A 27,115-nucleotide genomic window follows, 5' to 3' on the forward strand; every position below is an offset into this window, starting at 1 on the left:
CTCTTTTTGATATTTCTTGGTTATTTTTTTCCGGATGGTACTCCGAACCGAGTGAGCCTATTATATTAACGATGCATGCAATTCAAATTCGGGATCATGATCGGAGGAGGGTAGGAGGCGTTGTTGTCGATAGCTGAGAGCGGTTAGATTATAGAGTTCTCCCGGGCATGTCGGTGAGTTTGGATGAGTTGCCAGCGTCGCGGCGACCTCTCAGACGTCAAATGCTACCTGGGAGTCCCGTAAACAGGTCTCGTGGCGCCACGAGACCTCCGACAGTGGGAGACATCACATGTACCTCTCTGACTTCTCATGCGACTCGCGTGGAAGAAACCCATCATAGAACCGTGTCATTAAGAAAAACCCTCGCGAGCTTATCTCTTCATGCCAAGTGGTGTTTACATGACAATGCAGCAATCGCCCAGTTTCCGGACCACCTTTGGCAGGACTTTGCCAATGAGCTGGTCCACTTCATCTTGTTGTGGTTGTTGTGGGTGTGGGTGTGGTTCATGATGGTGCTGGTGACCAGGTTGCGGGCGAGGATATTGCGGATGCGGCCGGTGATGCTGCTGCGGGGGATGGCCACTCGGTTGATGGTGATGACCGTCGGAGCCGCCGCCGGTGAGATCGACGTAGATCCTACCCGCATTTTCCTCTGTATGATACCGCAGGCCGAGATCGCGACAGACCTGCTCGACGCGGGGCTTGAGTTTCTGGACGTGGTTGACGGAGTGATTCCCTTTCCCGACAATGCTTCCCTTCCATCAGCAACCCATAAAAAAGAAAATGATACAAAAGAATGTAACATCACTTACACATGCAAATGGGTATCCCCCCGCTGTCGCGCAGCCCGGATCCTCTGTTCGAGAATCTCCTCCGCTTCCTCGACGAATTGCCCATGCAGGTCGATCGTATCTGGGTCCACGCGACCCGGAGCATTGTTCTCACGGAAGATGAACTCGGAGGCTTGTTTGTTGTACATGTCCATCAACCGAGCATGTTCCTTGCCTTGCTCTGAGAGTTCTTTTGCAGCAGCGCCATCGCCGCTCTCGTATGCCCGTCGCGACTATAATCCGCAATAACTCCGACAAGTTAGACCGTCTGCTTTATCCTTTATTCTCTTTTTCGCGTATGCATGGATGGGGGGATGGGAAAAATTGTAGACGCACGCGATCAAAACATTCATTTCGCTTCTGCGCCTCTTGTCGCGCAAGATTGCGCAATCGATCATATTCTTCCTCTGCATCGCGCGCACGCTCATGATTGAATGCGCCGTAGGTGCCGTGTGATAATTGGAACGAGGTCATGTTTGTTTTTATCTCTAAGGAGTCTAAAACTTATCTCAACGCGTCACCGTTGGAAGAGTACAAAAGAATGAAATGAAATAATAGAAGTCGCCGAGTTCCGCGGAGCAAACTCGGCACCGCCAGGCCGGCCATTTTGACTCGTGCTAAATTTGCTGCGAGACGCGCGCGCGCGTGTGCGCGCTCTGATCTCGCTGGAGATCGTCCGTCATTCCGAGGATTAATTAAATCGAGGCCAAATTAAGTTAACTAACTGTAGAAAACGTTAAATTGTGGGCGCTGGGACTTGCGGAGTGTGGGTAAGCTACTGATACGGTACGGTAATCTTGGCTCTGAGTGAGATTGCCAGCAAGGGAACTCGTATTTATTCGTATTGGATACGGAGTGGCCCCGTCCTCTGGAAGAGGACATTTGAGCCTCACACAGCCCTGTTAGATAGAAATTGTGCTGCCTATCAGCTATATAAGGACGTAAGAGGCTTGGACTACGATGACGACGACGACGACTGAACTTCACCCCCAGGATAATTCAGGAACAAGAGGCAATCTTGCGCCGCACAGCAGAGCATGGATGACCTGCGTAATCTACAAGAGGCTCCAAGAATTGATCGTCCTGGAAAAACGTTGGCGCGCCCCACGAGTCCACACCCGACTAAACCCGATTTGTCCAGTCGGAGCCAGGCCCCAACCAATCAAGGAAGGAGACCTGAGCTTCCATTCTGAGATGCAGCTGAGCCCGGGCAGCCATCCTCTTCGTTCCCTCTCCAATTTCTGTAACGTGGTCTGTCTGATTCATCGTCGGCGCGGCTTTATGGAGGTGGAGAGGAGTTAATTTATCCAATTATGAATAACGGTCGGAATCACAAGGATGGAAATTTTTCCAAGTTCCTTGCGCGGTGGTAACGAACTGGTATGATGGACGACAACACAAGCTCGTGCCCCGTAATGCTCGTGAGCTTATCATATTATCAGCTGGTAAGAGGATGCTCCCACGGCCTGAGCATCCAGTCATCAGCAGCCTCGGCCGTGGTAAGATTACACTAATTCTGGTTCAATTGCCCTCAATCGGCCCGTAACTGCGGTTCCCCGAACCCCCGTTTGCGTGGCGTTGAGATGGCGTTGAGGACAGAGCTGAGCTGGGCTGAAGCTTGATTCCTGGATTCGTTTTCCGGGGTTCAGAACCACCGAATCGTGTAGAATTATAGAGATATTAGTTCTGAGCTTTGTCCCGCTCCATCGGATCGTGCCATCCGTCTTGGGACCTGCATCAACTTTTTGAGAGCAAGAAAGAGGCGGTAATCGCCGGCCAGACCGAACCATTTCCGAACCAGTATAAGGGGGGTGCTAGAGTATTTATTGAACATCAGCAGAACGCACGAGAAATCTGGGTCGAAAACTCGGCGAGTATTCAGTCACTGCCGGCCGGAGTGGGAGGGGGATGCATAGCTGCGGCGTGGTCAATCTGAATCAAAATAGCTAGATGAAGTAAGTGATGGAGGAACACCATGGCTCTGTGAAAGTCATTGACAGCGGATTTTTCGGTGCAGTGCCTACCACTGCTGTCCCAGTCCGCAGGAGGCAACATCGTCCCCGAACCGCAGAGTCATGCAGGAGAACAGCGAGCGGGAGCTCCGCCGCCGATCAACCCAAGGCACCCCCAGCCCATCTTTCTCACCATCGTCGCCGTCATTGTCCTCAGCATCAGCATCCCCCGCCAGCGATATCCTCTGCCCGTTGTCCTCCCGAATAGCCGGACCCGCAGCCTTCCCGTCCAGTGGATCGCTCGCCGCGTCCTTGGCCCGACGGAGAAGTCAGCATCAAAACGATTCATCCGAGCTGCAGGACACCAGTCTACCACCTGGCGTTGACCCCATCACTCAATTCACACGACTAGCATGGCATTCCACGGGCGAGAGGGACGGGATATTATGCTCCTCTCCGGCATATCTACCGCCATATGCATCCGTCTTCTCCGAAAGGATTGAATCCCTCGCGGTGTTCCAGCGACAATATTCCCCCCTTGAGACAAGGGAAAACATTCAAAAATATACCGAATCGGTGCAGTTCTACCGCCGAGAGGAGGACGACGACGGGGGGAATGAGGGGCGGGTATGGAAGCGACGGGTAATTGAATTTCGATGATGTTTTATTTTCTTCTTTTTTTTTTTTTTCAATTTTTTAGACAGGGACGGCGTTGGTGGTTGTTTGAACACGAATACGAATACGCTCTGTTGTTCTTGTCGCAGGTACCTGAATGTGTTGTCTGTGGGAGACGCTGATAACAACGCTCATGCCTTATCAGTAGTGATTTGCCTTTAAAAGTTTAGCATATGCGTAGCTCGTAATGGCCAACTAACCCAAAACAGCACTCATCTACAGAGCCCAAACTGGCGTGCAAGAAAACACGATCCCATTCCAACAGCACGAGTCGACAATTGTTCATCGCTACAGCTCTTGATATCTGTCATTCTAGCCTACAGATAACAGAGGGGTAAAATGGCTCACCCCGTCACAATATCAGCAACAACACCCGACCTTGAAATCGACCGCATTAACCTCTCGCATCTCCTTCAGCGCCTGGAGCGTAACTTCCATGAACCCGATGCGCAGCGATCACCTCTACAGTCAGTCTATCATCGACGGCGCGTGGAAGCGGTACGCAGTCTTTTCCCTGTTGTTCAGGACACGACTGACGTAAAGCGGCGGGCTTCAGAATCTCAGCTATGCGCAAACACTCATCACGCAGCTCGAAAAAGCATTTGCAAAGATCAAAGCGCCAGATTTGCGGCATGAGCGGTTAACAGCCTTGAGCCGGGATCGAAAGAGAGTAGATGTGCTACGTGGCCAGTTAGAAGGGATCATCGATGAAGACGAGGTGGAGGACGATCGAGTAGATGAAGATATCGAGGACCTCCTTGGCGAGGAAGAGGAAGTCCACGAAGACGAAGTCAAGAAGGAAGAAGAAAAGATTCCACCACCCGAGCAGCCCCAAGACCGCGATGTCGTTCACACTCCCAACACCGTCCTCGATCAAAACCTCCGCAGACGAGGGCCCATACAACCACCAATAGAACCAACCGGCCTATCATCCTCATCATCAATGATACCCCCCCAATCAACGACAACAACAACAACAACAACAACAACAACAACAACAACAACAACAAAACTCGACACCGAACAGCAACTCTCCTCCCATCGCAGCGAGCAAGAATCCCTCACCACCTCGCTCCTCTCCCTCGCGCAACAACTCAAATCCTCCACCGAGACCTTCCGCACCGCACTCGAATCCGAAAAGTCCATCCTCGACCGTGCCGTCGAAGGGCTTGATCGCAACGTCGCAGGTCTCGACGCCGCGGGGAAGCGCATGGGGGCGCTACGGCGCATGACCGAAGGTCGGGGTTGGTGGGGACGGATGATGATGTATGCCTGGATTTTTGCCTTGTGGATTGTTGCCATTCTGTTGGTGTTTGTTGGGCCAAAGATTCGTTTTTGAAAAGGGAATGATTCTGCCAACTGTTTTCATTTCATTAACTGCATGTAAAATAATTACGGAGTCAAGGATAGAGGATCTACAATACTGTATATCATTCAACCAATCCTCCATGCTCAATAACCTAGGAAAATTTCAATCCATGACCCCTCCCAGTTTTCTCCCCGGACAAGACAAGAAACAAGAAAAAAGGAAAAAAAAAAAAGACAAAGACGAAACGAAAGAAGCGATGACGGCAGAGGGACCAAACAACAGGGAGCGGTTCCGTCATAAAAATGCGAGATCCGGAGCGGCTCGAATGATCGGATCGAGTCAATAGTACAGGAGACAGCCGGGTTGAACGCCAGTCGAAAAAAAAATGACAAGAACAAAAGGAAACAAAGATGGTATTCAAACAGTTACAAATGGCACAGTCCCGACGGCCATATTACAGAAAGTAAACTCGTGCACGACGCAACCTTCCAGGTGGTTACTCGGAACAGCATTAGATCAGACCGCATTGACGCAGGTTGTCTTGGATGATGATGTCTACAGTCCGTCAGCATTCCAACGTCCGTCAGAAAGAGGGAAGAAAAGCACTCACCGTTGACGGCAGCCATGACGAAGCGAATCTGTGTTGTGTCGGTGGCACATGTAAAGTGTGTGTAGATCTGCTTGTGCTCCGCCTGGTTCAACGACACGAACCGGTTGAGGATATAGTCGCAGGCAGCCGCGTAGTCTGCACCACCCTCGTAATCCGGGAAGTAGTCCTTCATCGGGCTGACCGGCAGCTTCTCCTTGAAGCGGTCGATCTTGTTCAGGAACAGGATGATCGACGTCTTGACGAACCATCGCGAGTTGCAGATCGAGTCGAACAATGTCAACGCCTCTTGCATCCGGTTCACCGTCTCATCTTCGAACAGCATCTGGTCGTATTCCGAGATGGCCACCAGGAAGAGAATGGTCGTGACGTTCTCGAAGCAGTGGATCCACTTCTTCCGCTCCGATCGCTGACCACCGACGTCGAACATCCGGTAGGTCAGGTCGCCGATGATGAAGGTGGTCTCCGTGATACCAGTCGTCTTGACACGCGATCGAAGGACATCCTGGTCGGTCGGCAGGTAGTCAGGGGCAGCAATGCGGTCAATCGAGTCAAAGTAGCTACGACGAGTTAGCATTCCTCGCTTCTGGCACACTCGGCGGAACGTTGCACGCACTATTTGGCCGAATCGTTCAATTGGTATTCGCGAGAGCGACGGAAGCACTCCTGCACGCCCGCGTCTTGCCACAAGACCTTGATGGCCTTGCCCACCTCTGGAGGCAGGCAGTCGCCTTCGATCTGCTGAGGCTGCATGAAGATGGTCTGCACATGGTACTCGGAAGAGGGATCACCGAGCGACAGACCCAGAGCTTCCATGGCCTCGAGGATGACGCGCATGGACTGCACTGTGTTGCTGTAGATGATCTCCTTGAAGGATTCTCGTTCATCACGAGAATAGCCACCCTCGTTGATGAGCTTCATCTGCTTCAGAATGGTCGACTTGCCCGACTCGCCAGCGCCTGCAATTGCCGTCAGCTCCCTTTCCCGACGTCTTCCGGAAGGTCCTCCCCCGTCTTACCCAGCAGCAGCATCTTGATTTCATTCCGCTGCGCCATCTTATCGCGCTTGAGCTGGTTTTCGATTTCATCGTTGCGGGCCTTGCCCTCCTTATCCTCCGTACTCATTCCACAACCCATCTTGACGGCTGTTCGTGATACTCGTTAACGAATCAGAACGAATTAGTTGGTCCGGGATAAAAACTGCGGATATTAAGGAAAGGCTGTTGGACGAGTCAGCACCATTGGGCATCGGACGCGTTTGTTTGTGGCTTTGCAAAAGATTGAAATTCATGATCCACGGCGAGGGGGTGCATCCATTGGATGGATATCGATGCCGGGCAATGTAAGGAGGTCGACGCAACCCGTCGCCCGGCGCATCCATTGACCACACCACCCCCGCCACAGACGGTAGGCAGGGACACTTACAATTGAACAGTCCGGCTGGAAGGGAATGGACCAGCGCAGTCGTGAGCGTCAATAATCGGGGGTATCAAAGGGTTTGAAAGGGTAGCAAAGGCGGCGGACGGGAGAAAAGAGGAAGGACGAAAACGAAAGGAAATGAAGGAATCGATAATCGTGAATGTTCCCCCCCGTGAAACAGGGACCAGCGGGACTCGCGCAGAGGAGATGTTGATCGGAAATCCCCAGGGAGAGTTAAAGACAGGAATGAAAAAGCGAAGGGCAAAGTCCAAGAGAGTCCAGGGGAAGAGAGGGAGGCCTTCTTCGGGGGGGGGGGGGGCGCGATTAGGGGGCAGCCGATGGTTGGCTCAGACCCTTCAGGGATCGTTTTTGCTCCGGATGAGTGGGGCGCTCTCGCTTCCTCATTGGCCTCCGACGGCGGTCCTCTAACGCCTTTTGGGAGCCCCCATGCCCGCAAGAAGCAAGAGATGGCATCAGGCGTGCTTATGTCAGCAACAGAGGAGCCGCTGAGGAAAAGCTGGCCACTTCCAACGGTGCCTGCGCGTGGGAAAAGGGGAAGGTATGGATTGGCCAATAAAATTGCAGTTCGGGAGGGAATCCCCACTGTTTTCTACCACTCTGATTGGATGGATGCTGGCACCAGCACAAACTTGGGAAATATGTTGTGCTGCTTTAGTGTTGGCCAAGGACTGACTAATCTCCCGGTCTTCCACGCGAGGCTTTCCAGAACCCCCCCCAGTCAATGATAAACTAAAATGGATCGTGATGATGTCAAATTGTCCGTCTATAGTTACGAGGGTGGAGGAATTCAGCGTCTATCCACTGGGTCCTTTGGCACATGGCCGACCAAGTCCGGTCAAAAGGGTCCATTGTCTCCAGTTCTCCTGGACTTCCCGAGGCCGCTGCCATGATCATGATTCATGCAGCACTCTCAAAGACGAACGAGACACAGCTGCTGTACAACCAATTCCTAGACCAGGAGTCAGGGATATAAATGAACCAGGCCAGAATTCAACCCTCGGCTGATTTCCAATGATTAATAATCTGCGAACGGGCTTCGGCGGCTGCACGAACATGCAAAAATCAAATTTTCAATTGGTAGTTTGCCAGGATTTCCCTTTGAATTCTCAGACGCTGCTGATCGCCGGGCAATCCGTGAACGTTTCAGGGGCAGAATTAGAATCGCGTCGAACAAGATGAAAGAGGGCGAAAGCTGCCCAGAGGGCCGAATCAAATGATCAGAAAGTCAGAATGGGGGCAGATGATGGGCATTCTTGGCTGGCCATATTGGCATCGATCCTCGCCTCGTGGACCATTGACCCCCGGACGGAGTTCAGAAACCACGCTGCGTTCACTCCTCAAACCCTCAATGTTACTGAACTGGTCGTCTTCAAACCAACCGGTGCCCTGTGCAGACGCGACTGCTACCCTGTGTCTAGGGCTTTTCGGTAGAAAGACCGTCCACAACCACAAGAATGATGCGCCGGAATCGGGGAAATCCATCTCCGAGCTCACTGGCTTACTAACTAGGTTTAACAAAGCTTACCTAAGCCCCACTAGCTTAGCTCAAGCTTTTTGGCCGCAGAGTGAAACTGCCGTGATTTTCTCTCGGTCGATTCGGTAAAGTAGCACGGGAGTGGCACAAAAGCTGGCTGCATGACATGCGATTTTTTCACCATAAGAAGCCATGAGACAGACGGTTCGCATTTGCCTATTATTTATGATGCAAAGCCCGGTCAGACCAGTTGACGAAAGACGGCCAAACGACCCGACAACCGGCATGAGCGGACTCCAAACGGAGCACCACCATATCCCCGGAGCACGCTGCAGAACTGGAGACTGCAGTCTGCAGAATGCGGACCTTCGGGTGGGACCTCTCTCGCTCCTGCAATCACCCGAATGAACTCTTAAATTTTCAATCAAATCGTCCACAATTACAATCTCCCTGTTCCTGACTAGCGCAAATCCTGTATTATTATTAAGGCCTCGTAGACCATGATAAGTACTATCTGGCCTCACATCGTACGACCAGACGATATGATATTGAGGGGATCTGATTCTTAGTCCTCTAATACAGCATTACCTACAAGCTCTGATTCAGGAACGGAATGACAACTAAAGTTTGCTTGGCAGGTCCAGTATGGAGTTATCCACGGACCGAGAAATGAGTGCAGCGAGAAAGTATGGAGCCAGATGGAGTCTACGTACAGGAGAGGAAGATGAACCACCATCCTGGCATGCGAACCAATTCATGCCATGAGCCACTCAGCGGGAAGAACATGTTTGTCGCTACATTAAATCCCAGTCAACGTCCAGCTTCTCGGTATCCATTCATTCTATATATAGACCTCTCGCCAATCACAAAGGAATTCAGATGCATGAATAAATAGAAATCAAGGCTGGATTCTTTACCCAAGCCTTTTTTTTTTTTTTACTGAGCCACATGTGATTGTGAACCAGGGTTAGGGTTAGGTTCTCGGTATGAAGGATGCTGTACCCTAACCTTGGACGGCATGGAATAAGTTTCGGGTCAGACATGTGAGACAGCAGTGTAACTGCAAAGGTAACGCAGAACTCTCGGCTTTAGGATGTCAAAGAATGGAGCGGTAGGGATTAGATCTACAGAATACTATTCGCATATTACCCTTGAGATATGTTTTTAGATCCAAGCAGCTTCTAATGTGTTTGAATAGCTCATGACTTACACGACAATATAAACCATAACATCGAACAAAACAAAAACCAGCAGAACGCCCATCACGATAATCATGACGTCTTCTGAACCGACTTATTCACTAGTCTCTCCGCCAGATAGACAAACCAATGCTCTTGATAGCTCCTCGACAATCTTCTCCTCGAGACGGTTTTCTGCCCCAGTGCTTGACGTTGCCGGGTGCGCCGGCTTTTGCCGGAGCATCTCGAGTTCCTTGTCGTTCGTCGCGACGATGCGGCTGCGTAGACTCGCTTTTCGCCCAAGCAGCTCCTCAATGTCTTCCTTGACCTGCGACCGATCCCAACGCAGCTCCTGGATGGACTGGCTGTCCAGTCCCGTGCTCGGGCCCGCTTCACGATACCGTTGAAGGATGAATGAGATCAGAGACAGGGAGTAGATTTCCGATGCCATCGAGAGGGTGATTTTCTTGCTGCTGGTAGTCGAAGCGGCAGATGTCGACACGTGCGCCCCAGCCAGACTGTCCGCCGCCCGCTGGAGTTGGCCCTCAAATTGGTTGAGGAAGGCTGCTACCTCAGGGGCCGCTCGGCTGACGTGGTACAGTAGATTGAGGCACAAGGGAAGGAAGCCCTCGGTCCAGATTGCGTATAGGCGCGGCACCGGGTCAAATGGGCCATGACCCTTGGGTTGCGACAGTACCCGCGATAGTCTGCTGGACGACAGCTTCATGAGCACGCCCTCCACTGCCAGGTACTCGGCAAGCATGGGAATCGCCGACAGTTCCACCATGAACAGCAGGCTGAGTTCACCGTAGATTGGATCTCCCTCCACCGTAAGCTGGTCCGCCCACGAGTAGAGAGTCGTGGCATACCGTGCCGCGTCATTGTCTTCCATATGGAACACAATCTGATCGTATAGGCGTTCGGCGTACTTGACCCGCAACGTGGTCTGCAGGATAGCCGTGAGGATAACAAAGTCCCGTGGCGAGACCTTGTGCGGTTCGTCGTGCAAATGAGTCGTCAAAGACCGGAACCCCTGCGCGACAACCACCTTCACCACTTCCTGAATGATGGTCAAGTCGTGTGTCAATCGCGGCTTGCCCTTCGTGACTTCGGATTCGGGAGCCGGCCGGCCGGTGATATGGAACTGCAGAGCGAGGAACAAGACATTCAGAAGCGAGCGGTAGTACTCCGTATCATCGTGGATCAGGGCATTCTCGTACGTTGTGCCCCGCGCGCGCATCGCATCCCAGACGACCTGCAGCAAATCATACACTTCTCGCTGATCCGAGCGCACTTCAACAAGCTTCTGCAGCAACGCTAGTGCAAACTCTACACGCGACTGCTGCAGCCGGTTGAAGATGGCTTCTTGCGGTATCGTGCGGGTGTTGGCGATCAGAGTGTTTTTGACGACACGGACGATCGCCCTTTGGACCTCCTTGTCCTGGATGAAATCCGCAGCGTGCTCAATAGCAAAGAATTTCCAGCTGTTGAACAAGCTCTGCAATATAGTCAGCATCGGTGTCGCCACCCGTAAGCGATCGCGTTCAAACGTACCACTTGCGCTTCCACAAGCGACAGGTTATAGTTTGCTCGCTCAAGCTCATCCGCGTACCCCTTGTTCTTCTTACTCCAGTAGTTGTCAAAGGAGAGCATCTTCTCTGCAAGGTACATGTCGTAGTAATAATCACCACCCAGCGGCCGCTTTTCCAGCGCTGTTCTCTTAAAGTTTTGTAGCTTCGAGCCGCTGTATTTCTTCTCAAAGTTCTTCTTCAGGTTGGCATGCAGCGAAGCATTATATCCCGCGACGTCAACAGCGTTCTCAGTGTACCAAGAAACCAAGGGGACCAGTGTCTTCACAAAAGACGAGTCTCTGGCCTGTTTTGCCGAATGTAGGTACACGGCACACAAATCTGCAGTCGTGGCGGCAATCTTCGTGAGGTATATCTGAGCAGATACCGGCTTCTCACTCAGTTTCATGTGAGCAACGTAATCCACCAAATTGCTGAAGAATGATGAATGATTCTTCAAGTGAGGCGTCGCCCATGGCCAATGTTCCTGAGCGTGGGAAACGAACTCGAGAAGCGCCAGCGCTGTCTCTGGTTCCATTTGGCTGATACTTGCTAACGAGTCCAGTGCGGTCTTCAGGAATGGTGTTCCTCTCATCGCAGGCGCCTTGGTGCCATCCTTTTTCAGTGATTCCCGCGGTGATGACCCGGTCAGCAAATATACCGCCAGCCATTGCTGGCGTTTGCTGACAAAGGTTGACAGCAGCCCCCAAATGGCTACATACAGGGCGGTGTCACTGAGTGGCTTGTCGAATTGGGCGAGGACATCCAGGAAGTGGCACGACGTCTCCGCGCCCAGGTGACCTAGTAAAGATGGCGGCTCATTCTCTGCATCTGCGGCAGCTCGTGAAACAAGCAAGTCCAGCAGGGTTACGACCAACAAACGACAGCGGTCGTGCGACGCATAGAGCTTCACCAGAACCGGTGCAGCTTTGAACAGCTGACTTTCTAGCAGCGATGTCGGCGAGCTCAAAAGTTGGCCCGCTTGGATCAGCCTAACCGCAAGCTTGAGAGTGGACATGAGCTGCTCTTCAGCAATGCGCCTTTGGCGCACGTACACGGTTGACATCGGGCTTTGCAGTCCATCAATGATGATGCGGAGGACAGGATTGAGTGGCAACTCCGCAATCGACTGAGGTCGCAGGATGCTGAGGATATATGATGCAGATTCATGAAACACCCCTGTGATTTTGGTTGACGGATTTTCGGTCTCATCGATGCCATGAGCATAGTATATAATGTTTTCAAAGCATCTGGCAAGGATCTCGTCAAGTTGAAGTCTTTGTTCCTGCTCGTTAAACCTCCAGTTCGCATTGCTGTTGTACACCTCAACCATGACTCGTGTAAAACCCAACAGGATTTGGCTGAGAACGTGAGATGGCACGCCGGCACTCCAGTTGACGGCATCCTCATCTCGTGGCATGGTGCGACCTGTGGTTCTCCGGAGCGCTGCACGAGATATAATGTCTTCGATGATTGCGGCAAACAGATCAACGCAGCCAAGCAGGAATGGGTAGTCTCCAGACGTGACCTCACACGCCGAGACAATCGCCGTCATACGTCCTCCCTGGCCGCCGGGACCTAGAAGGCTGCTACGGGATAGAAACGGCCAAACGCGATTGGGGAAGGAAGACAGGAGAACACGAATAAATCTCAGGCAGGAGATTGTCCGCTCCAATGTTGCCGGCCTTGCAGACTGAGTGCCGGCGTTCTGTAGGCTCCGCTCAAAGATATCGAAAACAACCGAGATGATGTCACCACGATGTGTCAGTTCATCGCTTGCCTTCTCTAAAACTGCCCGTGGACTGTGCTCATGAGAACTCGTCATCAGATCAGTGATGGTATCAATGATCTCCGCAATGGCATCTTCATCCACTCCCGAAGAACTCCCCCCTGTATTTGCCCACTCTTCCAGGCAGGCACCAAGGAATCCCAGGCCAGAATACTCGTGATACCACATGATTACAGCAGGTTTTGACTCCGAAACAACCTGGCCTGTGGTAGCCGGCTGCAGCGACGACGACGCAAGGACTAAAGCGCCTTCTGTCGATGAGCTTGGCTGCGCTTCCTTGCCGGGAATCAAAGGAAGAGGCTGGATAAGAGACACAAAGTTGGCATTTTCATCCTCACGGATGGTTTCATATCCCTGAAAGTCAGGAGAGACCATCTGGGTGAAAGTTTCCATCGATAGCAGCGCCCTCACAACAGCCGAATTGTCGTCTCCAGCCACTTCAACTTTTCCTGTTAGCGCGCGACACAGCTTGAGGAACGGTATTGACTCATATGGGAACCGAGAGCGGGAGATCCGGAATATCCTGTCCATGAGCTCGTCATCCTTGAGGAAAATGTATCTCGGGTCGCTTGGATAGCGAATTGGTTCTGGTTGGCCACGCCAGGAATCCGATGAGCCATTCAATATCGCTAATGTTGCGCCCACGATCTCCGGGGAATAGTCTAAAAACAAGGAACTAACTCGGATCACGGCAAGCAGAGAACTGCGAATCCATAAGCTGGAGGTTAAATCATCGATGCCTGAAATAGTTTCGACCCTGGACGCCAAGTTGATGATAACCTCGAAAAGCTGGCCCTGGTCCATAACACCAGCAGTTAAAGGAGCAATGAAATCGTCGCCGAAGCTCGGAATACGTGCAATGTTCAGGAGCTCCTCATAAAACGTTTGCTCTGAATTGCGCAGATCTGCAGGAACATTGGACTGGAACGAGTCAACAGCATTCTGGAACTGTTCCAGTTCGAGTGTTTCCTTGGCCGACAATGCCAAATCCCGCATCGTATGAAGGATGGTCCCCCATGCAAATGCTCCAGGGCTTGCGCTCAGAATTCCAGAATTGACTGCGTTCAGAAACATCTCATTGATTTCCGTGATATGCTGCCGAGAAAAGAAATAGGGGGAGGAATCGGCGACTGCCTCAGCTTCTCGTAGAGTGGCGCTTTTCCAAACAACCCCCATAGAGAGCGGGAGCTTCAAGAATGCCAGAGTTGTAGCGGCGGCCATTGCTTGCAATGCAAGCATAAGAGTCAGAGGGTCCTCGCATGGCTATATCACACGTCAATAAGCTCCAACGGCAATGATTTTAAAGACCTGGCACTCACTATCGAAATCGCTTCCATGAACGCACAGTCAGACATGACCTTCAGCCAAGATCGAACCAAGTCACCATCCGGAATACTATCCGACGACTGGAGGTGCAGAAAGATAAGTTGCATAATATGTGCAGTCTCATCCATGAGAGCCGTTCGCCATGTGATCTCCGTGTTTTCATCGCTTTCTGATGCGCTCAACCAGCCGTTCCGTGACTGAAACTCCTTCAAACGGCTTTCCACCGCCTTGATGGCGTCCTGCAAAAACTTGCGGCTTTCCTTTTCGTCCTGTTTGTCCTTGAAGATTTCCTCTCCCATGGATTGTAGGTCCGCCTCCGCGATCATCATGTTGGCAGTTCCCGTATCCCCGACCCAGGACACATCGCATGGAACTTTGTTACGGAGGGAGCAGCTTCGTAGTTTGCGGGCAGTTTTCAGGATGTGCACTCTTTCAGAAAGATACGCATGCCGCAGCCGCAGGCGACGGGCCGTTTCTGAGACAAAGTCTGTAGCATTGTCTCCGTCTTCAGCTTGCGCATTCTTCAGTATATCCATCATCTGAGGTCCCGCTAGCGAGACTCGGAACTTGTCCACGCCCGTCGCATCCTGTAGACTCGTCACCTCCTCCTCGGAGAACCTCCCGAGCAACCGCGCATTGGGCCTGCTCTGCCATTCGAGCACCGTTATCCGGAGCGCTGTCACCTCATCTATACCGGCTTGTTGGCTCAGCCACAAAGCATCCGCCTTGATCTCGTCCAGCTTGAATGCTGCGTTGGGTGAGTTGTTGACATGAATCGCAGCCGTCTTCGACTCGAACTCTGTTTTCGACGCTGATGACGGCTGTGGAAATGGCGCGAGACAGTTCGAGAGTAGTCCAATGCTCTGCGCGTGTCGCAGAAAGGATCTGGCGCTCTCCGCAATGGGCTGGTCATGCTGGAGGTCGCATAAGTGGAGAAACACTCGCTCCCAAGACCTATCGCAGTCAGAATCATTGGACCATAAAGTGCCTTTGGGCGGCTTACAGGAGCTGGGCGTCCCCAGAGAAACATTTGTCCAGGGACGCGAGGTAGGCTTCCGGCACCGGAGCCATGTCTGACGCACTCAGATCATTATCCAGCACAGGCCCGTCAAAAGGAAACTTCGGATCCGCACCAGTACCTCTCCGCTAGAAAAATTAGACTGGAAGGTTGGGAGAGGTCGCGCGATGTGAAGCTCTTGAAGGTCTATTGAGCTCTCGAAAGTTTGAAGCGCAAACAAAATAAACTTTCTTATCTGGGTTTAGCGTATGATCTCCAGCAAAGCATCGACTATGACTCCAAGACTCCCCGCAGTGGATGAGCAAAAAGCATATCAGCACCTGCGGTGGACTGGGAAATTCAACCAAATCTCGCAGGAGTGCTGAATCGCCGGTCCAGTCAAATACAATTCGGACAACGCCGCTTTCGGATATTGGACGACCGGCTTTCAAAATGGAGAACGGCTTGGTTGACTACTCGCCTCACCACCCGACCAAGTCGGAGAAAATCGACACGGCTTCCAACGTCGTGTTGATCGATAACTATGACTCGTTTACCTGGAACGTCTATCAGTACTTGGTGTTGGAAGGCGCTTCCGTGACAGTCTACCGAAATGACCAGATTACCCTCGAGGAATTGATCGCCCTGAAGCCCACGCAACTGGTAGTCAGTCCTGGGCCAGGGCATCCAGACACCGATGCGGGAATCAGCAAGGAGGCAATTGAGTATTTCAGCGGCAAAATTCCAATCCTGGGAGTATGCATGGGTCACCAATGTATCATATCGTCCTTTGGAGGGAAGGTAGACGTGACAGGAGAGATCCTGCATGGAAAGACATCAGTGCTCAAGCATGACTCAAAAGGGGTATACACAGGGCTACCGCCCACGCTGAATGTCACCCGGTACCATTCACTCGCAGGAACGAACTCGACGGTTCCCGACACGCTAGAGGTATCCTCGTGGACCGAACTGGGTAGCGAGAACGGAAGACGGGTCATCATGGGCGTGCGGCACAAGACACTGACTGTAGAGGGGGTACAATTCCATCCGGAAAGCATCCTTACTGAACATGGCCGCAAAATGTTTCGAAATTTCCTTGAACTACGTGGTGGTACCTGGGAAGAGAATCAGCGTGGGAAGGAAGTGCCCGTCAGAGGCACGACAGCACCAGATGCGTCCAACAGCAAGTCCGGGAAGAAACAGTCCATCCTGGAGAAGATCTATGCGCACCGAAAGGCTGCGGTAGAAGCCCAAAAGTTGGTCCCTTCTCAAACTCCGGAAGACCTCCAGGCTGCGTACGACCTCGGCATCGCGCCGCCTCTGGTGTCTTTCCCCGACCGCCTGCGACAATCACCATACAATCTGTCCCTGATGGCAGAGATTAAGCGAGCGTCGCCGTCCAAGGGAATCATCGCAGCTTCCGTTTGTGCGCCCGCTCAAGCCAGGAAATACGCCGCAGCCGGTGCCAGTGTCATCTCGGTTCTGACTGAACCGGAGTGGTTTAAAGGAAGCATTGACGACCTTCGTGCTGTTCGCCAGAGCCTCGAAGGTCTGCCGAACCGGCCTGCGGTTCTCCGCAAAGAGTTCATCTTTGACGAATATCAGATCCTGGAAGCACGCCTGGCTGGGGCCGATACGGTGCTGTTGATTGTTAAAATGCTGAGCAAAGAACTTTTGACAAGACTCTACAAGTATTCTCTCAGTTTGGGAATGGAGCCGTTGGTAGAAGTCAACACCTCCGAAGAAATGAAGATTGCAGTGGACCTCGGTGCGCGTGTAATTGGAGTCAATAACCGTGACCTAACCAGCTTCGAGGTCGACTTGAACACTACCAGTCGTCTTATGGACCTTGTTCCAGAAACTACCATCGTTTGTGCGCTGAGTGGAATATTTGGCCGCAAGGATGTTGAGGCGTACCAGAAGGACGGCGTGAAAGCCATCCTTGTGGGCGAGGCTCTCATGCGTGCCAAAGATACCGCTGTGTTTGTGTCCGAGCTGCTAGGCGGGGATAAGGATGTCAAGAAAGATACTGTTTCGCAGCCACCGTTGATCAAGATCTGCGGTACTCGATCACCAGAGGCTGCCCGTGCTGCGATCGAGGCTGGTGCAGATCTGATTGGGATTATACAGGTCGAAGGTCGCAAGAGGCGAGTGTCTGATGAAGTTGCGTTGAAGATTTCGCAAGTTGTCAAAACTACGCCGCGTCCCTCGCCGCAGCCTCTTCCAACGTCACACACGCAAGAGTCCTCTACGGGATACTTTGACCATACGACAAGAGTTCTACGCCATCCTACTCGTGCCCTGCTTGTAGGTGTATTTGCCGGCCAAAGCCTATCATACATTCTCGAGCAGCAACGCAAGCTGGACCTGGACGTTGTTCAGCTGCACGGCTCGGAGCCAGTAGAGTGGGCTCGGCTGATCCCGGTGCCGGTCATCCGGAAATTCAGCGTTGGCGAGCCTGGTTTGTCTCGTCAAGGATACCACGCACTTCCGCTTCTCGACTCCGGTTCTGGCGGGTCCGGCGAGCTCCTCGACCAGTCGGCTGTTGTGAAACAGCTACAGAACGATGATGGCGCGCGCATCATCCTCGCCGGTGGCCTGAATCCGGACAATGTGGCTGATGTCGTCGTCGGTCGTCTGGGTGATGTAAGGTCAAAGATTGTGGGCGTCGACGTCAGCAGTGGCGTAGAAACGGACGGCGAGCAGGACCTTGACAAGATCCGGGCGTTTGTGAAAGCTGCCAAAGGCATTTGAGTCCCTCGTCGACTCAGATAGAACTAGTGCACGATTTCAGGCAACTTCATTGGGTTCAATACAAACAAGGGCCGCTAGATGGGAAGATAACTAAATTGATTACAATCGGATCTGCTCTGTCATGGCCTCCTGACTTCTCTTTCCTGGATTGTTACGAGTCGGCCATAACATGGGTTGTAATATATATTGATCTTCTGTTATATCCGCTCCCAACACTGAGCTGGACTCATGCTCGACCACAACAATGCTTTACGCAGCCCTTGGAGCCAGAATGGGCGGAGTCTTCTTCGAAAGTAATGAACGTAATTTTGCATAGCAATGGTATATTTATCAGATCATATTGGTTGCTCTAACAGTACAACATGCCAACTCCAAAACGCCGTGACCAATGTATCGTTGAGACATCAATCGCCCAGAAAATAAACTTTTCCAGCACTCCATGGGTATAGATCATCCGAACTCGTCCCATACAGCCCATTACAGATAATTCTTCTTCCGACTTGTGCGCGTGTACTGGGTCAGTGCCCACTCGACATCACCAGCAGAATTCTTCTCCAGCGTGCCACCGCGGATCTCAAACAGACGCATCGTCATGCGCGGTCCGACCTCCGCCAGCTCCACTTCCTGATACCCTGTGCGGACAAAGACATGGTGCCGGACCTCGATGCTATCGTCTCGGTTCACGAATGTGACGACCCTGTTTCCCACCTTGCCAGGCTCCCGCGGCGGGAACAGATGCTTGAGAATCTGAACCACCCGCTTGCCGAGCTTCGTCGTAAACCCTTCAAAGATGAGATGCGGGTAGCTCTCCGAAACGGTGCCGCGCGCGGCATTGGGGATATCCGCTCGCAGGACGACGTTGTGCAGCGAGAAGCTCGCGGTCGGACCATGCGGCAGATGCGAGATGGTGATAGCTGTCGGCGTACCGCGGTGCTCGTGCAGAAGCACCATATCCGTGAGTGCCGCAGCGTTAGCGCTCGAGACCAAATCTCCCATAACCAGATTTCCTCGGTTCAGCCGGATTGATGTCGGCAGCAGCAAGCGGATCTCTTTAGCGAACGTGCTAAGTCGCGCGGACGGCGAGCGGGACGTCGTCACGAGTGGTCGAGGATCAACTAACCCCGAGGTCACCGCATACTCGTCATCGACGTCCATCACATCGTTCTCTTCCTTCGACTCATCGTACTTGAAATCCTCACGCAGGCGTGTGTCGTTTGCGATCGACTTCTCAAGTGGCTTCCCCGATGCCAGAGAAGCCTTAAGTTTTGCACGCTTCTCTGCAATTGCTGCATCGCGCAGCTGCAGCGCTTTGCGATAGATGTAATCGCGGCGCTCCCGTGCTTGTCGGCGCTGGGATGATTGTGAGCATGAAATTCTTGCAGCGCACCTTCTAGACGAAGTGTTGATTATTAACATCTACTTACCAACATGATTGCTCAATCTTGTCGACGATATGTTATCTCGACAGCTTCAACCTGAATGCTGGAGGTGATGTACTTTTTTTTCTGCCAGTTTGGATCTTTGCAGCCAATCCGATGCCGAGATAAACTAGTCGGCGGAGCGACAATGAACAAGTCAACTGGCATTAAGGTTGGAACTTCAATTTTACCGGATCCATGAAATTGAAATTCAAGTGTGGCGGCCATTTAACGCCAAGGGCTTTCTCAGAATGATACATCTGCATTCTGATTGGCCAAAATCCGTCACCAAAAATTTCCCGATATTTCGAAACTTGTTCCGGAGCTGAAATTTCAAGGGCAGCCCTGCTATCGCAGTCGGCTCTGGCCTGTGGAGAGCTTTTTTGCTCTTTTGTATCTCCGACTCGGGGACGCTCCTTGCGTGCAAAGAGCGGACTCAACTTCTCCGTTGTTCTCGTTGCTTGCGCTGAATCCAGCAGATCAGCTCAACTGCTGTGTTCAGCGGGATTATCATTGCTTTCGGTTTTTACTATCGTTCCCCGCTTCGACGATTTTTACCTTTTGTGCAGGAGTACCACTCTGTCGGGACTGCACTGACCCCAACGACGAATATACTCCCTCGCTATCAAGTATATCTGCCGGCCGAAGCCCTGCATGATTTCACCAGGCTGAGGCGGTTTACCAACGGTTTCGAAATCCGACACTTGCTCCAAGTAGCTTCCACGCGGGGTCCGTTAGGACACCTTGACGAATCGACACCATGAGTAACCAAAGAGTTTCCGACTCCGCTTCGACGCTAAACGCCGACGATGGCCTGTCGACAGTCGATCCGGACGAGAGCGTCCTGGGTACCCGTCGACGCCGACATGACGATGATGATGACTTGGACGGTCTCGACGACGACGACCTCGCTAGCCTGGCCAGTGCGCCGACCGGAAACAGCCAGCAAAAGAAAAAGGCGGAGGAGGAGAAAGAGCTTCCGCCTCATGCGTGCGCGTAAGTTGCAGCGTCGGAGAACCGGGTCCTGCATGTACGCTAACTGAATTTGTGCCTAGATACTGCGGCATCCACAACCCAAGTACAGTCGTCAGGTGCCTGACCTGCAACAAGTGGTTCTGCAGTGCCCGCGGCAACACCTCGTCTTCCCATATTGTGACGCACCTCGTCCGCGCACGCCACAAGGAGGTGCAGCTACATCCCGACTCGTCTCTCGGTGATACCATCCTGGAATGCTACAACTGCGGCACCAAAAATGTGTTCCTTTTGGGATTCATCCCCGCCAAATCGGATACGGTCGTCGTCCTGCTTTGCCGGCAACCGTGTGCCGCCATGCCCTCGTCCAAAGATATGAACTGGGATACATCACGTTGGCAACCGCTCATCGAGGACCGGTCCTTCCTTCCGTGGCTAGTTGCGGCACCTTCGGATCAGGAGCAGCTCCGCGCGCGCCACCTGAGCCCACAAATGATTGCACGGCTGGAAGAAATGTGGAAAGAAAACGCCAATGCCACCGTTGCAGATTTGGAGAAGGCGAACAGCGTCGATGACGAGCCAGCGCCTGTGCTGTTGAGATACGATGACGCGTATCAGTATCAGAACGTCTTCGGTCCGCTGGTCAAGATGGAAGCCGATTATGACCGCAAGTTGAAAGAAGCCCAGTCGCAGGACAACCTGGTCGTCCGCTGGGATCTGGGTCTGAATAATAAGCACCTGGCAAGCTTTATCCTTCCAAAGCTGGAAATGGGCGACGTGAAACTGGCGGTCGGTGATGAGATGCGCCTCCGGTACAACGGCGAGCTGCGGCCCAAGTGGGAAGGGGTGGGATACGTGATCAAAGTGCCCAATAACCAGTCAGACGAAGTTACTCTTGAGTTGAGAACCAAGGGCGATCACAAATCCGTTCCCACTGAGTGCACGCACAACTTCTCGGTGGATTACGTCTGGAAGGCTACCTCGTTTGATCGGATGCAGCTTGCCATGAAGACCTTTGCCGTTGACGAGATGAGTGTGTCGGGCTACATTTTCCATCGTCTTCTGGGCCATGAAGTTGCCGCTGCACCCATGAAGACGCAGATGCCGACCAAATTCAGCGTGCCAGGTCTACCTGAGCTGAACGGCAGTCAGGTCAACGCGGTTAAGAGCGTGCTGCAGAAACCGCTAAGCCTGATTCAGGGCCCTCCCGGTACGGGTAAGACGGTCACGTCGGCGACCATCATCTACCACCTTGCCAAGATCAATGGAGGTCAGGTGCTGGTGTGCGCCCCTTCCAACGTCGCCGTCGACCAGCTGTGCGAGCGCATCCATCGGACTGGTCTTAAGACGGTGCGTGTCACAGCGAAGTCCCGCGAGGATGTTGAGTCGCCGGTCCGCTTCCTGTCCCTGCATGAGCAGGTCCGCATGTACGATGGCAACATTGAGCTGGTGAAGCTGAACCAGCTCAAGGCCGAACTGGGCGAGCTGTCCAGCCAGGATGAGAAAAAATACAAGCAGCTTGTGCGCGCTGCGGAGCGTGAGATTCTCAGCAATGCGGACGTCATCTGCTGCACCTGCGTCGGTGCCGGTGATCCTCGTCTCGCCAAGTTCAGATTCCGGACAGTCCTGATCGACGAGTCCACCCAGTCGGCCGAGCCTGAGTGCATGATCCCTCTGGTGCTTGGATGCAAGCAGGTCGTGTTGGTCGGCGATCATCAGCAGCTGGGACCGGTCATCATGAACAAAAAGGCAGCCAAGGCAGGGCTGAACCAGTCCCTATTTGAGCGGCTGGTCATTCTCGGTTGCTCTCCGATCCGTCTCAATGTCCAATATCGTATGCATCCCTGCCTGTCTGCATTCCCCTCGAACATGTTCTACGAGGGTACGCTTCAGAACGGTGTGACCATGGCCGACCGTCTGCGCGACGATGTGGACTTCCCGTGGCCGGTGGCAGAGAACCCAATGATGTTCTGGGCCAACCTTGGCACTGAGGAGATTTCCGCGTCAGGGACGTCGTACTTGAACCGGACGGAGGCAGCCAATGTGGAGAAGATCGTCACCCGATTCTTCAAAGCTGGTGTTCGCCCAAAGGATATCGGCATTATCACGCCGTACGAAGGGCAGCGGAGCTACATTGTATCCTCGATGCAGGCCACTGGCACCTTTAAGAAGGAGTACTACAAAGAAGTCGAGGTTGCGTCCGTTGATGCATTCCAGGGTCGGGAGAAGGACTTTATTGTTCTCTCCTGCGTGCGCTCCAACGACCACCAGGGCATTGGTTTCCTGAGCGACCCTCGCCGTCTCAACGTGGCGCTGACCCGCGCCAAGTATGGCCTAGTGATCTTGGGCAATCCCAAGGTGCTGTCGAAGCACCCGCTGTGGAGCTACCTACTGCTCCATTTCAAGGAGCAGCGGTGCCTTGTCGAAGGTCCGCTGAACAACCTGCAAGAGTCTCTCATCCAGTTCAGCCGCCCCAAGCAGGCGTATCGGGGCCCTCAACGGTTCCAGATGCCATACCATCATGCTCCGCCTACGAGCGGTCCCATGGGTGGTCACCGGAACGGTACGCGTCACAACGAGTACACCGATTCTGGCTCTGTTGTTGGCTATATCCCCGACGATGTCTCGTCGGTGCATTCCTCGGCAGTCGGGGGCGTCAACGTTCCGTCCGGCTACCCGCCGATGTTCCAGAACTTTGCCGAGGCCTGGCCGTCCCTGCCCGGAGCTCGCCGGTCCAACGGCGTGCGGGGCAAGGGTGCGCCGAGTGTTGCCGGCGAGTCGGTGGCGGCGACCGAGTCAGACGTCACCGGTAGCGTTGTCGATGGGCGAGGCGGTGGAGTCAGCTTGGCGGGCCTGAGCATCAACGACGTGAGTAAGCCACCGAGTCTGTCGCAGTCAGACCGACTCAAGCGCTATGTGGAGTCCGGTAGCCGGGACGGGTACAAGACGATGAACGATGGCAACAGCATCTTTGGTGGCAGCACCCGTGGCCCTCGGGGCGCCGGGCATGGTCTAGATGATGACGATGCACGCAGTGTGTCGACGGCTTTTGCCAGTCAAGTGGGTGGGAATTACGATTGAATTGTTTTTCCAGTATACATGGATATTCAGACTCGACGTTCGCGACTTGTTTATGACCGGCCAGCACTATCAGGCCGCAAGTCAACAGGTAACCCAAGCACGCATATCGAGTCTGCGAAAGATCTTACAGGAGTCTGCCGAGGTTGATCCATCGACAAGTGCCAGGTCGAGCCTCTTGCCCAGCTTAGCACTTCTCGGCTCAAAGGCTGCGAATGCCGGAGCCGGTCGGCGCCAGTCTCCGGCACCGATCAGTTCAAATATAGCCACGTCGAAGTACGACGTCGGTGGTGGCATGGATAGCTGCGGCAGAGTATGACTTATAGACGCGCTGGGCATGAATTGTACCGGGGCAGATATTGCGGGTGTGAAGTACGAGATCGATATTATTAGAATATGAGATTATGATAGCAGAACACGCCAACATCGGAATTTAAACTCCAATCTGCATAGCAAATAGCGATTCGTAGCCGTATCCCTAATGATGCTCATTGTCACGGTACGTGACAGTGTTTCGCTATGTGGTGTCTCTCATCCGATCTGCCGCTGGTGCTTAGTAAGCAGCCTAGCTCAACGACCACTTGTCGAGACCTGGCATTTCTAGAGGAATGCAGTTCATCTTTGAGGACGATATTCACGAAATCTTGACACAATGGATCCATTTTCAGCAGAAGGAGGTATGGCTCAATCATTCTAGTAGCGGAAGCACGTCAGGCGCTGACAGGGAGCAACGATTGAAATTCAGAGCTCGTCAACATTCACAACGCCTTCCACCAGGGCCAATACCAACAAGTAATCGACTTCGACACATCTGCGCTCTCGTCGGAGAACGCACTACCGGCGCGCGTACTGAAACTACGTGCTCAGGTTGCACTGGGCCAGACACGGGAGGTGCTGGACTCGATCTCGGACGATGAGGCAGAGAACACGCCGGACCTTGCAGCGGTGAAGGCCCTGGCACAGCAGACGGCGGGCGAAACAGAGGCGGCGCTCGGGCTGGCCCGGACGCTGGCAGAGAAGCATGCGGAAAATGGCACCGTGCAGGTCCTTGCAGGGACGGTGTTGACGGCGCAGGGGCATACGGACGAGGCGTTGGCGTTGCTGGCGAAGCATCAAAATAACCTTGAGGCGTAAGCTGTCTCTTCCCCTGTCACTTTTGGGGGAGAACTGGTTTCTGAAGGTGATGAATCCAGGGTTGCCCTGATTGTGCAAATCCATCTCCAAACCAACCGGGTCGATCTCGCTGTTAAGGAGGTCAATGCGGCGAAGCGCTGGGCGCAAGATTCGCTACTGATTAACATTGCGGAATCGTGGGTTGGGATGCGCGTGGTATGTATAGTCCCTCCCGATGAATCGAGCGTCGAGGCTGATAATTGCAGGGTGGAGAAAAGTACCAGTCCGCATACTACGTCTACGAGGAACTCGCCTCGAATCCCAACACTACGGCACCGCTGTCCATTGTCGGCCAGGCCGTTGCTGAGCTGCACCTGGGCCGACTCCCTGAGGCTGAGGCGGCTCTGTCGGCAGCGATTGAGAAGTATCCTGATGATGCGCAGCTGATTGCGAACACAATAGTGTTGAACGTCCTAAGCGGGAAGAATACGGAGGAGCTGATCTCGTATGAAACCCTTTCTTCTCTTTCCGGGGAGCAGTGAGCTAACGGATTGCTAGGCGGTTGCGGACGGTTCAGCCATCCCACGCGTTGTTGCGTGATTTGGAAGAGAAGAGTGCATTCTTTGATGCGGCTGCTGCGAAATATGCGCCTCGAGTGTCGTCATAGGGCTGATGATACGTACAAAATATCGCGACCTGATTAGACTTCTTTCCATTGTGATATCCATCCAGCTAGGTCCTTAGAATCCGAGATCGTACATAGCCGAGGTTGGGAACTCTACATTGCGTACTCCGTACGCCTTTCGACATCCCGTCCTACCTTAAGCAGCACTAATTCTGAGACAAAAAGTATGAGATCTACTACAATCAATCACTACCGCAGTAAACCAAGCTTCAGGGCTCAGCCCCCCTTTTTCAGCTCACCACTTGACAATGATGATGTGGCCCGGCATGCAAGGGAACCGATATATCCACCCTTGACACTTGAGTCCCTTCTCTTTCCCATTCCGCATGTAGAATAGTGAAACCGTTCACGCCTCGGCTCTGTAGGCTGCCAAGCTGTCTTTCATTCCGCTTGTAGATTAGTCGCTCCCTTTGACGGATCAATAGAAGAGTTCTAGATTTTTTTTTTTGCTATCGAGCTGGGGGGCGGTGTCCCGCTCCTCGGAGATCTGAAAAGTAAAATCTCCCCGTTTCCGTCAACTCGGAAAGTCGGGAGATTCGGTCCATTCGGCATTGCTTTAAGCCGGTTATATGTTTTTTTTTGCTTCATCAATCAGCTCCCTGCATCATTCCGTCAAGTATCAACGGGGTTGGAAAGACCAATCGTGGGTTTTGAGGCTGCAGGGAGGGTCTTAAACTGACTCATGCGTTCAGCTCCGGACATAGATGAAATGTTACTTCCGTGAGCAAGTTAAACGGAATTAAGTACTCCGTAGAGCTTTTGCGATTTTCTTTTTCGTCCCCCTGCATTTGCCATCCAAGAATCATTTTCCTAGTTGCAGAAAAATTGACCATTACGATCATTCCGTTCTTAAGGGTGCAGGGATAAGGGAGGGATCTGGGGTTGCAAAGTCAATTCTTTCTTGGCTTGCGAATTTCTAATCCTCATACGAGGACTTGTAGACAGTAGCGTCGGTTATTATCACCCTTAATGCCTGGACCTGACCTCTAGTTGATCACGTAGTCTTACCAGGGTAGGATGCAATGTTGGTAGCCACGTGTTGTTTGTCGAATCAACATTTTGTTGGAGATATTTTGCAGACCGACAGAGCCGCAATCCATACAGGAGGGCTATCTCAGTCGTGGATCTAAACAATTCTCCGAGGTTATCGCGGTCTTCGATCGATCTTTTTTTTCTCGTTATTCAGACGGACGGAAGTATCCGAGAGATCTTCTCATTTAGGTAACGTATCATATATCATACTATTGACATAGCTGTCAATGACAGCTCAAGCATTTGCCGGAACTGGTGGGAGTGGCGCAGACGGATCCGTCCCGCTGGGAAGTTCTTTTCTTCACCGGTTCGAGTGGGCTCAAGACATCGGGCTGGGGAATTTCGGACAGGATCATCGTGTGATTCCACCGCTAGGGCTGCAGAATCGACTCCCTTGTGAGCAAAACACGAGCGCACTGATGCAACAGTGTAGCCTGATGGGTTGCCAAAAAAGTCAAACCGAAGCTCTGGACGGTAAATTACCAAAAATACCAAAAAGTCAGTATGGGAGTTACCGATACCGCGCTCAGACAGGATCATCGTCAGTCGATGATGTCATATCCATCGCTCCTCCTCCCTGACGGGCAGTCGTCCGTCGTCATCGTGCATTCTTGCCAAGACAAGCCCTGTCTTGACTGGAGATTCGTCAGCTCTTACTCAGCAAAAACGGTCTTTGTTCGGCGCCTGCGGGGTGGGAAAAAACAATGCGCTTGACTACTATGTTTCACACCGCCAATCACTGGATTTCCCCCCTCTTTTTGAGAGTTTATTGCAGCGGGCCGGGGGGGCATGTTTCTTCATCCCTTGGTGGCATATCCGGGGGGGGGGCCTGATCTTTTACGGTAGAAAGATAGACGCCCGACGGTACAGCAGTAACTTAACGGCGTTCCCCGCGCCTCCTTCTCAGGTACCTTACCAA

At 52.7% G+C, this 27,115-nt stretch overlaps 11 protein-coding genes across 11 annotated transcripts; 7 read left to right on the forward strand and 4 right to left on the reverse strand.

Annotated features, from left to right (window-relative positions):
- Nucleotides 1-395: 395 nt before the first annotated feature.
- Nucleotides 396-1,304, reverse strand: VTN49DRAFT_2175 (uncharacterized protein; the record flags this gene model as incomplete). The annotated part of the gene is made up of 3 exons (XM_069409871.1): nt 396-750; nt 813-1,063; nt 1,167-1,304. The coding sequence occupies 3 exons, from the start codon at nt 1,302-1,304 to the stop codon at nt 396-398; spliced, it is 744 nt and encodes a 247-aa protein (XP_069269932.1).
- A 1,476-nt stretch (nt 1,305-2,780) lies between these two features.
- VTN49DRAFT_2176 (uncharacterized protein) lies at nt 2,781-3,442 on the forward strand (the record flags this gene model as incomplete). The annotated part of the gene is made up of 2 exons (XM_069409872.1): nt 2,781-2,785; nt 2,848-3,442. The coding sequence occupies 2 exons, from the start codon at nt 2,781-2,783 to the stop codon at nt 3,440-3,442; spliced, it is 600 nt and encodes a 199-aa protein (XP_069269933.1).
- A 354-nt stretch (nt 3,443-3,796) lies between these two features.
- On the forward strand, nt 3,797-4,796 carry VTN49DRAFT_2177 (uncharacterized protein; the record flags this gene model as incomplete). Its single annotated transcript, XM_069409873.1, has 2 exons — nt 3,797-3,955; nt 4,014-4,796. The coding sequence occupies 2 exons, from the start codon at nt 3,797-3,799 to the stop codon at nt 4,794-4,796; spliced, it is 942 nt and encodes a 313-aa protein (XP_069269934.1).
- A 109-nt stretch (nt 4,797-4,905) lies between these two features.
- On the forward strand, nt 4,906-5,112 carry VTN49DRAFT_2178 (uncharacterized protein; the record flags this gene model as incomplete). The annotated part of the gene is made up of 1 exon (XM_069409874.1): nt 4,906-5,112. The coding sequence occupies one exon, from the start codon at nt 4,906-4,908 to the stop codon at nt 5,110-5,112; it is 207 nt and encodes a 68-aa protein (XP_069269935.1).
- Nucleotides 5,113-5,277: 165 nt separating this feature from the next.
- VTN49DRAFT_2179 (uncharacterized protein) lies at nt 5,278-6,509 on the reverse strand (the record flags this gene model as incomplete). The annotated part of the gene is made up of 4 exons (XM_069409875.1): nt 5,278-5,321; nt 5,377-5,933; nt 5,990-6,332; nt 6,392-6,509. 4 exons carry the CDS (start codon nt 6,507-6,509, stop codon nt 5,278-5,280), a joined length of 1,062 nt encoding a protein of 353 aa, XP_069269936.1.
- Nucleotides 6,510-9,579: 3,070 nt separating this feature from the next.
- Nucleotides 9,580-15,218, reverse strand: VTN49DRAFT_2180 (uncharacterized protein; the record flags this gene model as incomplete). Its single annotated transcript, XM_069409877.1, has 4 exons — nt 9,580-10,962; nt 11,019-14,084; nt 14,141-15,101; nt 15,151-15,218. 4 exons carry the CDS (start codon nt 15,216-15,218, stop codon nt 9,580-9,582), a joined length of 5,478 nt encoding a protein of 1,825 aa, XP_069269937.1.
- Nucleotides 15,219-15,597: 379 nt separating this feature from the next.
- VTN49DRAFT_2181 (uncharacterized protein) lies at nt 15,598-17,898 on the forward strand (the record flags this gene model as incomplete). Its single annotated transcript, XM_069409878.1, has 1 exon — nt 15,598-17,898. The coding sequence occupies one exon, from the start codon at nt 15,598-15,600 to the stop codon at nt 17,896-17,898; it is 2,301 nt and encodes a 766-aa protein (XP_069269938.1).
- A 477-nt stretch (nt 17,899-18,375) lies between these two features.
- On the reverse strand, nt 18,376-19,328 carry VTN49DRAFT_2182 (uncharacterized protein; the record flags this gene model as incomplete). Its single annotated transcript, XM_069409879.1, has 2 exons — nt 18,376-19,248; nt 19,323-19,328. 2 exons carry the CDS (start codon nt 19,326-19,328, stop codon nt 18,376-18,378), a joined length of 879 nt encoding a protein of 292 aa, XP_069269939.1.
- A 748-nt stretch (nt 19,329-20,076) lies between these two features.
- VTN49DRAFT_2183 (uncharacterized protein) lies at nt 20,077-23,369 on the forward strand (the record flags this gene model as incomplete). Its single annotated transcript, XM_069409880.1, has 2 exons — nt 20,077-20,312; nt 20,372-23,369. The coding sequence occupies 2 exons, from the start codon at nt 20,077-20,079 to the stop codon at nt 23,367-23,369; spliced, it is 3,234 nt and encodes a 1,077-aa protein (XP_069269940.1).
- A 52-nt stretch (nt 23,370-23,421) lies between these two features.
- On the forward strand, nt 23,422-23,685 carry VTN49DRAFT_2184 (uncharacterized protein; the record flags this gene model as incomplete). The annotated part of the gene is made up of 1 exon (XM_069409881.1): nt 23,422-23,685. One exon carries the CDS (start codon nt 23,422-23,424, stop codon nt 23,683-23,685), a length of 264 nt encoding a protein of 87 aa, XP_069269941.1.
- Nucleotides 23,686-24,018: 333 nt separating this feature from the next.
- On the forward strand, nt 24,019-25,146 carry VTN49DRAFT_2185 (uncharacterized protein; the record flags this gene model as incomplete). Its single annotated transcript, XM_069409882.1, has 5 exons — nt 24,019-24,043; nt 24,112-24,496; nt 24,560-24,695; nt 24,746-24,984; nt 25,038-25,146. 5 exons carry the CDS (start codon nt 24,019-24,021, stop codon nt 25,144-25,146), a joined length of 894 nt encoding a protein of 297 aa, XP_069269942.1.
- Nucleotides 25,147-27,115: the final 1,969 nt, after the last annotated feature.

Source organism: Thermomyces lanuginosus (assembly GCF_041956635.1).
Source record: "Thermomyces lanuginosus strain ATCC 200065 unplaced genomic scaffold VTN49scaffold_24, whole genome shotgun sequence".
NCBI lineage: Eukaryota > Fungi > Ascomycota > Eurotiomycetes > Eurotiales > Trichocomaceae > Thermomyces > Thermomyces lanuginosus.